This window comes from Cetorhinus maximus, chromosome 1, assembly GCF_964194155.1.
Source record: "Cetorhinus maximus chromosome 1, sCetMax3.hap1.1, whole genome shotgun sequence".
In the NCBI taxonomy this organism is placed as follows: Eukaryota; Metazoa; Chordata; class Chondrichthyes; order Lamniformes; family Cetorhinidae; genus Cetorhinus; species Cetorhinus maximus.
Window position 1 is genome coordinate 15,987,417 of NC_135879.1, and position 9,313 is coordinate 15,996,729.

General features: G+C 43.8%; 1 protein-coding gene across 1 annotated transcript; it reads right to left on the reverse strand.

Moving 5' to 3' along the window:
- Positions 1-3,358: 3,358 nt before the first annotated feature.
- LOC144681529 (myosin light chain 5-like) lies at positions 3,359-9,313 on the reverse strand. The gene is made up of 7 exons (XM_078543218.1): positions 9,203-9,313; positions 8,980-9,087; positions 8,263-8,338; positions 4,701-4,805; positions 4,545-4,623; positions 4,370-4,418; positions 3,359-3,560 (listed from the first exon to the last, which is right to left on the reverse strand). Exons 1-7 carry the CDS (start codon positions 9,203-9,205, stop codon positions 3,459-3,461), a joined length of 522 nt encoding a protein of 173 aa, XP_078399344.1. The 5' UTR covers positions 9,206-9,313; the 3' UTR covers positions 3,359-3,458.

The window sequence follows — 9,313 nt, forward strand, 5'->3', positions numbered from 1 at the left end:
TCATTCATAAAATATCTGGAAGAACATTACAAAACATTTCTAAATCGCCATTCCACACAACCCCAAACCCCTTCCCCGGTCGAAATGCTGGTTCCTGAGTGCTCAGCCCTGTCTGAGTACGGCCGCACAGTGCTGTCCTTCTGGACAACGGTAGCACCCACTGGGAGCAGGCCACCCCTAACCTTACCCCACCCCCACCCCGGTCGCAATATTGATCCGTCTCTGAAAGCTGAGCCCTGCCTAAGTAACACTGCACAGTGGTGTTCTTGTGACTATGGTAGTAAGCAATGGGAGGAGAGCAACCCTCCAGCCCCAGCAGTGTGGTGTTCCATTGGCATTGCAATGAGACTGGTGCAGCGCTAAGGAAGGTAGACTAGTTGTGTTGCATTCGCCTTGAAGTTCTGAGCAAAGTGAGGTCCGACATGTGCACTCCCCCCACCCCTTTTGGAAACGGGATTCAGACCGATGTGATTTCCCACTGGCGTGACGCAAGATTGGAAGGCGGCACATGATTCCAGTGAGAAGCTAGTTTAATGAGCATTCGTGAGACAGTAATGAATGCAAATACCATTCACCCCACTGCTCAGCAGGATATCCGACCCGCCATTAATCGGCCATCGGGAGAATCACAAGTTATTTTTACACCGGCGGGTTTCTGAATGTTTGCCTGCCGCTGGATTCTCCGCTCCTGCCCGTCACAAAACCTGCCATGGGTGGGGTGGGAAACTTCCGCCCAATGATTCAATCCTCAGCGTTCATGCTGTTGACTAGAGCCTTGACTAAGACACTCAAGTTAGCAGGTTTCTCACTCCTGATTAATCACCAGCAATTACTGCTGGAAGTACAGTGGACACCCAGTGAAGACAGGATTAAGATTGCCTGTGTTGCCCTGTGGTCACATAACCTACTGACATTCATCGTTAACCTCACTTAATAACCTTGACCGTTTGAGTAAGATATCAGAGGAAAACTAAGAACCATATATCAGGAGGATTCAAAATCTCCAGGGAAGGAAAAGTAAAGAAAATTGGCAATCAGTAACTTAATTAAATGCATCAATAGCTACAGCCAATAATGCAGGGTTTTTCAATACTTTAGTTAGTTTAACTATGTGTACGTTAATTCAGTTTCCCCAAGATAGCTGTCTAGATTTCATCATGAATAGAAGTGTATTTGAGGGAAGTTGCAGATAATTATAGTTAATATTATGGAATAGGATTATGTCACTGTCAGCCACCACTTAAAACCAATTTCTGGTGTAATTTGGGCCCAATGATAGCATTCTGCCCTGTCAGTCAGTAAATTGTGGGTTCAAGTCCCACTTCAGAGACTTGAGCATATAATCCAGGCTGAAAACAGTGCAGTGCTGAGGGACCGCTGCACTGTTGGGAGGTACACTTTTCAGGATGAGATGTTAAACCAAGGCACTGCCTTCCCTCTCAGGTGGATGTAAATGATTCCAAGGCACTATTTGGAGGAGAGGAGGGACCTTCATCCCTCAACCAGCAAAATGAAAACAAGATAATCTGGTCAGTTATCTCATTGCTGTTTGTGGGACCTTGCTGTGAGTAAACTGGCTGCTGCATTCCCTACACCACAAGAGTTACTACACTTCAAAAAAACTGTTGCCTCGGAAGCATTTTGGAACCTCCTGAGGTTGTATAAAATGCCAATAAAGTCATCTTTTTGACTTATTAGATTCTAGTTCACCAATCACACTAATATTCACATGCTCAAATAGACACAGGCACGCATGCATGAGCAAAGAAATACTCTCCACTTGTCTGCATGGGTACAACTGCAATAACACTTAAAAAGCTCGATGCCATCCAAAAGAAAGCAGCCTGCTTGAATATCAGCCCACCCATAACCTTTAACATTCATTCCCTCCATCACCAGGGCATCGTGACTGCAGGGGCATTTCCTATTTATAGGATGCACTGCAGCAATTCACCAAGACTTCTTCGACAGCGCCTCCCAAACATACAATGTCCATCATCTGGAAGAATAATAGCATCAAATGGGAAAATCTTCACCTCCAAATTCCCCTCCAAGTCACACATCATACTGACTTGAGCATACATTCCCTCTTGGTAGCTAGGTCAAGATCCTGGAATTCCCTCTCTAACAGCATTGTGGGATTAACATTCACCACATGAGCTACAGTGATTCAAGAAGCCTCATCAGCATCTTCTCAAAGGCAATTAGCACAGGGCAATAAATGCTGCCTTTACCTGCAATGCCCATATCTCATGAATGAATTACAAAACAAGAGTAAATATTAACCTTCCAACTAAATCTACCTTAATAGTTAGATTTACATAGTAATTGTGTCAAATGCATTGCATATCCCTGGTGATAGTGGGTTCTTACTCTCCATATTGTGAAGCACAGAGACGTGAGCCCTTCAATGTGCTAGTTGGGTTCAGCACTACCCAATGCTACCAGCCAGTATTAAGGGCTGGTGATGTGCGCAAAACTCATTGGGACAATCAAAAATATTTATATGAGGAGGCACCTGCCATGTTACAGGGGCACCCACACAATGCTGCAACCACACAGTGTCTGTTTGGAGAAGGAAAAAGAGGTCTGATTGTATTTTGCCAGCTGGTCCATCCCCATTCCACCACCTCATTCAGGAAAAGCCAGCAGCTTCTCAACTCCAAAATTCCACCTTGGCTTCATGTGGTGCTCCTAGGCACTTCTCACTAGCGATGGGAGCGGGAGCATCAGGAACATGTTTCAGTGAATTGAAATTCTGTGATATGAGGTGGCCCCTTTTTGCTAAGGGACAGCATAAAATCAGAACCTTTTTGGAAGTTTCAAACTCATCTCAGAGCTTCACTTCAGACCCAAACCCATTTATAATCTTGAACAGTAAATGAGTGTCCTCATGTGCGTAATATAAACTCCACGGATTCCCCCAACAACTTCCACCATTGGTTTGGACTTCAATAGAGAGTTTCCTCCTTATCTACCCAATCATGGGTGTGAGGACCAGCTCAGTGACAACTCGGTTATCATGAAAATTACGTATTACACTTAAATATACCCAAGTAATTTGTCAGTCACCTCCCACAGTGTTTCAATGTTTAACCCATTCTTTAATCTACATTCCATTCCTTCTAGTTCTAATTGCTTGGTTGTAGTAATTTAATTTATCTGGTACTTCATTTTTTAAGCATTAAGAATCCACGCGTGTGTTATTTATAATGTTTGGTTTAAATCATTTGAATAATTCATATTTTTAGCACCATTATACCTTTGAATTACAACATATATACACAATACAAACAGGTCATTAAACTGTATTTGCACTGAGGTCAGGGGATGGGGGGTGCAGAAACTGCAAGAAGCATTATCTATTTACAATGTAGTTTTATTTACTGTTGATGCAACTTGATACTAAGGAGAAATGCAAAGATCTGAGCAGCCTGGGTAACTAGCATAGGTTCCATTCACTCTTCCTTTTCTTCGCCGTGTGTGATGATGTAGCAGAGAGATTTGTAATCCAAGTTGCCTGCTGCATCAATGGGAGAGGACTGAAACATCTGGTCAGCCTACAGCATGTGGGAAAAGGGGAAAGAGAGGGAGAAATGTTGTTACTCACAGTTAAACACATCGAAATTGTAACTTGCAGTGTTTTGCCTGTGCCCATAACATGATTGTAAATAATCCAGACCCAAACCTGGATTCTCACAGACAATCTGGTCAAATATATTGAAGGCAAGTGATAGGTTTTTGTGTAGATTGATTACAGAGGTACTATTTATATGTATATAGTACTTGAATGCACATTAAAGTGTAAAGTAATTATTAACTTCTGACAGTAGGCGCTATTTAATGTGCATGTACTATATACATAAAGTGTAAGTAATTATTAACATTGAGTTTTCTTTATCTATACCACAGTTGTTGATGTAATTACCATCACTGTTTTTTTTATTCATGGGCTGTGGGCATCGCTGGATAGGCCAGCATTTATTGCCCTTCCTTAATTGCCCTTGATAAGGTGGTTGCGAGCTGCCTTTTGAACTGCTTGCAGTCCCTGTGGTGTAGGTACACCCACAGTACGGGTAGGGAGGGAGTTCCAGGATTTTGACCCAGTGACAGTTTATAAAAATAAATTTATAAAAAGAACAATGCATCACTTTTTAATTACTGAAGGCTACTTCTGTTATAGAAATTTATTTTTAAGAAGATGCTCAAAGTGTAGAATGGATTCCCTTTTGGGGTTGGAATGTCGAGAGACTCTCTTGAACATGTGTTACATTACATGTCAGCAAGTATAGTCCTGCTTCAGGTTGGAAGTGCACAAACAAATTTGCACTTGTCAAAGAAAGGTGCAAAATTCAGTTCTTATACAAACCTCTGCAGCGGTGAATTTGTCAGCTTGTGTCATGAGCATATGTCTCAGTCTGCAAATGAAAGAAAACCAAATGAAACATCGGAAGTTATACAGGACACTACTGTAACACCAGGACACTGCTAAAACTTCAAGATAAGCACCAGCAAAACACCAGGAAAGTACAAGAAGCACATACTCATCTTTGCTGATGTGTCCTTTGGCATCAGGATCAAACAATTTAAATGCGTTTACCATCACCTCTTCAGGATCAGAACCTGTATTAAAAAAAAAATCAGAGTTTGGTCAAAGTTACTGAGCAGAAAATGAAAATGGAGAAGTGGTAGAGACATACCATGTAACTTCGCTCCAAATAGATTTAAAAACATGGTGAAGTTAATTGGACCAGTGGCTTCACGTAACATGGATTCTAGTTCATCATCTTTTACATTGAGTTTGCCTGAAAAGAAAAAGAAAGGAAAAGTAATGGATGTGCTGAGACTTTATTGTAGCATACAATAGTTTTTCTGAGCAAGCTTCATATTCACCTCAACCACTCTCCAAGTAAAGATGTTTCTCCTGAATGTTTAATTGGGTTTCAGTAACTATTTTATATTAATGGCCCCTCATATTCTTTGAGGAAACTATTTGTCTGTGCACATCTACTGTAAATAACTTTATTAGTCCATTCTATTTTTACCTCTGGTCTTAGGGGTTCCCCAGTTTATCAGGGGTAACTTCACCTATACCATTCAACAGTTTGTATATGCCTCGCTCTTAATGGTCTTCTTTCTAGACTCACAAGCACTATACTGTACAATCTCTACTTATCATTAATGTTATTTACACTGGGGATCAGTCTTGTTTCTCCTCTCTTTCTGGTACATCTATAAATGTTTTAATGTGTGGTGACCAAAACAGAACACACCATCCTGTGGTCTGACCAGGATATTGTTTTAACTTTGTAGACTAGTTTTCTAATATATTCTACCATTCTGTAGCTTTTTAAAAAAAAACAATTGTTCCACCACAAAGTAACTAGTGGGTAATTATTCCCAATTTCCTTTTGCTAAACCTATTCCATTCTTTTTTGCCCAAGATTTTGGGAATGTCTTTTTGATGAGATGTTAAACCATGACCATTTCAATAGTTGAAGGCATGTAATAGCCCCATTATTCAGAGGAGCAGGGTACCCTCAGTTTATCACGGTCAACATTTCTTCCTCAAACCAACTCCACCCATAAGCTAATTAAGTGGTCGTTCATCTTTTTGCGTGCTTGGGGCACAGCACTGTGTGCAAGCTGACAACGCTGTCTGCACTAATGGTAACTGCATTTCAAAAGCAATTCGAAGATCGTGAAGAACATTGAAATGCCTTGAGAGTGTGATAAGTTGCTATATAAATGCAAGTTCCTTCTTTCTCCGATATTCGAACTAGTCAATTAGAAACAGACCTAGCAAGGCTAAAAAAAAACAAGACCCCACCACTGAACATCAAGCCATTGTTTCCAGGACTGTTACTGACCTCATCTCCTCTGGAGATCTACCTCCCACAGCTTCCAACCTGATAGTCTCCCAACCTTGGACGGCCCACTTCTACCTCCTACCCAAAATCCACAAACAGAACTGTCCCAGCAGACCGATCGTGTCAGCCTGTTCCTGCCCCACGGAACTCATTTCTCGTTATCTTCACTCCCTTCTCTCTCCCCTTGTCCAGTCCCTTCCTACCTACATCCGTGATTCCTCTGACACCTTACGTCACATCAACAATTTCCAATTCCCCAACTGCTTCCTCTTCACCATGGACGTCCAATCCCTCTACACCTCCATCCCCCACCAGGATGGTCTGAGGGCCCTTAGCTTCTTCCTTGAACAGAGGCCCGAACAATCCCCATCCACCACTACTCTCCTCCATCTGGCTGAACTTGTTCTCACACTGAACAATTTCTCCTTTAACTCCTCTCACTTCCTCCAAATAAAAGGTGTGGCTATGGGTACCCGCATGGGCCCCAGCTATGCCTGTCTCTTTATGGGGTATGTGGAACATTCCTTGTTCCAGTCCTACTCCGGTCCCCTCCCACAACTCTTTCTCCGGTACATCAATGATTACTTCGGTGCTGCTTCATGCTCTCGTCGGGACCTGGAAAAATTTATTAATTTTGCTTCCAATCTCCACCCCTCCATCATTTTCACATGGTCCATCTCTGACACTTCCCTTCCCTTCCTTGACCTCTCTGTCTCAATTTCTGATGATAGACTGTCCACCAATATCCATTACAAGCCTACTGACTCCCACAGCTACCTCGACTACAGCTCCTCACACCCCGCTTCCTGTAAGGACTCCATCCCATTCTCTCAGTTCCTTCGCCTCCATCGCATCTGTTCTGATGACGCTACCTTCAAAAACAGTTCCTCTGATATGTCCTCCTTCTTCCTTAACCAAGGTTTTCCACCCACGGTCGTTGACAGGGCCCTCAACCGTGTCCGGCCCATCTCCCGCGCATCCGCCCTCACGCCTTCTCCTCCCTCCCAGAAACATGATAGGGTCCCCCTTGTCCTCACTTATCACCCCACCAGCCTCCGCATTCAAAGGATCATCCTCCGCCATTTCCGCCAACTCCAGCATGATGCCACCACCAAACACATCTTCCCCCCCCCCCACGGCGGCATTCCGTAGGGATCGTTCCCTCTGGGACACCCTGGTCCACTCCTCCATCACCCCCTACTCCTCAACCCCCACCTATGGCACCTCCTCATGCCCACGCAGAAGATGCAACACCTGCCCCTTCACTTCCTCTCTCCTCACCGTCCAAGGGCCCAAACACTCCTTTCAAGTGAAGCAGCCTTTCACTTGCATTTCCCCTAACTTAGTCTACTGCATTAGTTGCTCCCAATGCGGTCTCCTCTACATTGGAGAGACCAAACGCAAACTGGGCGACCGCTTTGCAGAACACCTGCGGTCTGTCCGCAAGAAAGACCCAAACCTCCCTGTCACTTGCCATTTTAACACTCCACCCTGCTCTCTTGCCCACATGTCTGTCCTTGGCTTGCTGCATTGTTCCAGTGAAGCCCAACGCAAACTGGAGGAATAGCACCTCATCTTCCGACTAGGCACTTTACAGCCTTCCGGACTGAATATTGAATTCAACAACTTTAGATCTTAAACTCCCTCTCCCCATCCCCACCCCGTTTCTTCCCCCTCCCATTTGTTTTTTTTCAATAATTTATATAGATTTTTCTTCTCCCACCTATTTCCATTATTTTAAAATCTACAACTAATACCTTGTCAGTCTTTCCACCCCACCCCCACTAGAGCTGTACCTTGAGTGTCCTGCCATCCATTCTTAATTAGCACATTTTCTTAGATAATATCACCACCTTCAACACCTCTTTGACCCTTTTGTCTGTGACATCTTTTGATTATCTGCTCCTATCACTGCTTGCTTGTCCCTACAACCACCCCACCCTCAACTTCTCTCCCCCCCCTCCCCCCACCCCACCTTAAACCAGCTTATATTTCACCCCTCTCCTAACTATACTCAGTTCTGTTGAAGGGTCGTGAGGACTCGAAACGTCGACTCTTTTCTTCTCCACCGATGCTGCCAGACCTGCTGAGTTTTTCCAGGTAATTCTGTTTTTGTTTTGCCTAGAAGGCTGGCTTATTGAAAATTAAATAGGTCACTGGCTACCTGTGGGAGGAGAACGACTAGAAGATTGTAAGCGGTGGCGGTCTGGTGCCAGATGTGCAATCTATTTGTTGACATCTTTTTGAGGGTTGAACTGAGGCATCCAAACATGATATGAGTGAATGCGTTGAACTTCCTACAGGCAGCGCACATCATCCATACACTGGCAGGGTTTACATCAATGTACATTTAACAAACTCAACTTTGATGGGATTTGTAAGAAGTATTTACCCAAGGAGGCATACGTGTCTTTCAGATCCTCTTTGTCGATGAAGCCATCTCTGTTCTGATCGATCAAAGTGAAAGCCTGAAAGGGGTAGGATCAAAATTGGCCCGGATTAGTCCGACAGTCTACCGAGTTTAAAAGGGGCTCCCTGGATTTTCCAAAACGCCACCCCTGACACTTTTCAGAACCATTTCTCCTGCAGCTTTTCTTCCTTGTGATGGTCACGCACAAAGGAGGGCGTTCATAACCCAATAGTAAAACGCATTTTTTAATCATTTATGCCCATTAAGATATTCACGTCCCCTACTTGTTCCTGCTGTAATAAACTCGTTTCATTTGCGATAACGAAATGTTCAGCAATTAACACGGGAAATGCTCAGTATGGGTCAGACTGACACGGAGAATGGGTGGTGAGGTTACTTTACTCCGTTTTGGAGTTTGGTTTACGCTTAGACCCTCCTATCAACATCACTATTTTTTCAAACTTCTGGATTTTACACACATCAGGGTTTTAGGAAAAGGCAACTTTTTAAAAAAAGATCCAATCTTTTCTTTCTCTTCCAGCGTTTCTCTTTTCCCGGTTCCCTCTATGATTTCAATCATTCACTCCTCTCTGAGATTTCTTTTCCTCTAATCTGTTCTAGAGGCATTATCTGTCTCTCTCCCCCCTCTCTGACATGCACACGTTTCTTTATTTGGGACTCTTACGGTACGTTGCTTACTTCCTTGAATTCCTGGATCTGAGTCTGCTCAAAACTGGAAAAGACATTGGACGAAGCTCTCTGAGCTCGCTTGGCGCCGCCTTCCTTCTTTTTGGTCTTTCTGCTCGACTGCACAGTGAACGGAATGAGGGGAGAGAGAAAAATCACAGGAGTCAGAATCAGTTCCAGCAGATACCACCTACTGTACAGAGAGAGAGAGAGAGAGAGTGCCCGTAACACTTACCATGTTAACCCGTGATCTCTGCAGATGCCGAGTGTTCTGGGGCTGCGGTTTATATAGCAGGACGTGCTAGTGGACTGAGATCGCAGCTTCAGCCCAACAGAACGCCCCCCA

Bases quoted from the DNA above. Each gene is read 5' to 3' on its own strand.
- LOC144681529 (XM_078543218.1), bottom strand. The intron at 4,806-8,262 runs GTAAATACTTCT...TTTTCTTTTCAG, and splicing joins AGACACGTATGCCTCCTTGG to GCAAACTCAATGTAAAAGAT. The intron at 4,419-4,544 runs GTATGTGCTTCT...TTTCATTTGCAG, and splicing joins GGACACATCAGCAAAGATGA to ACTGAGACATATGCTCATGA.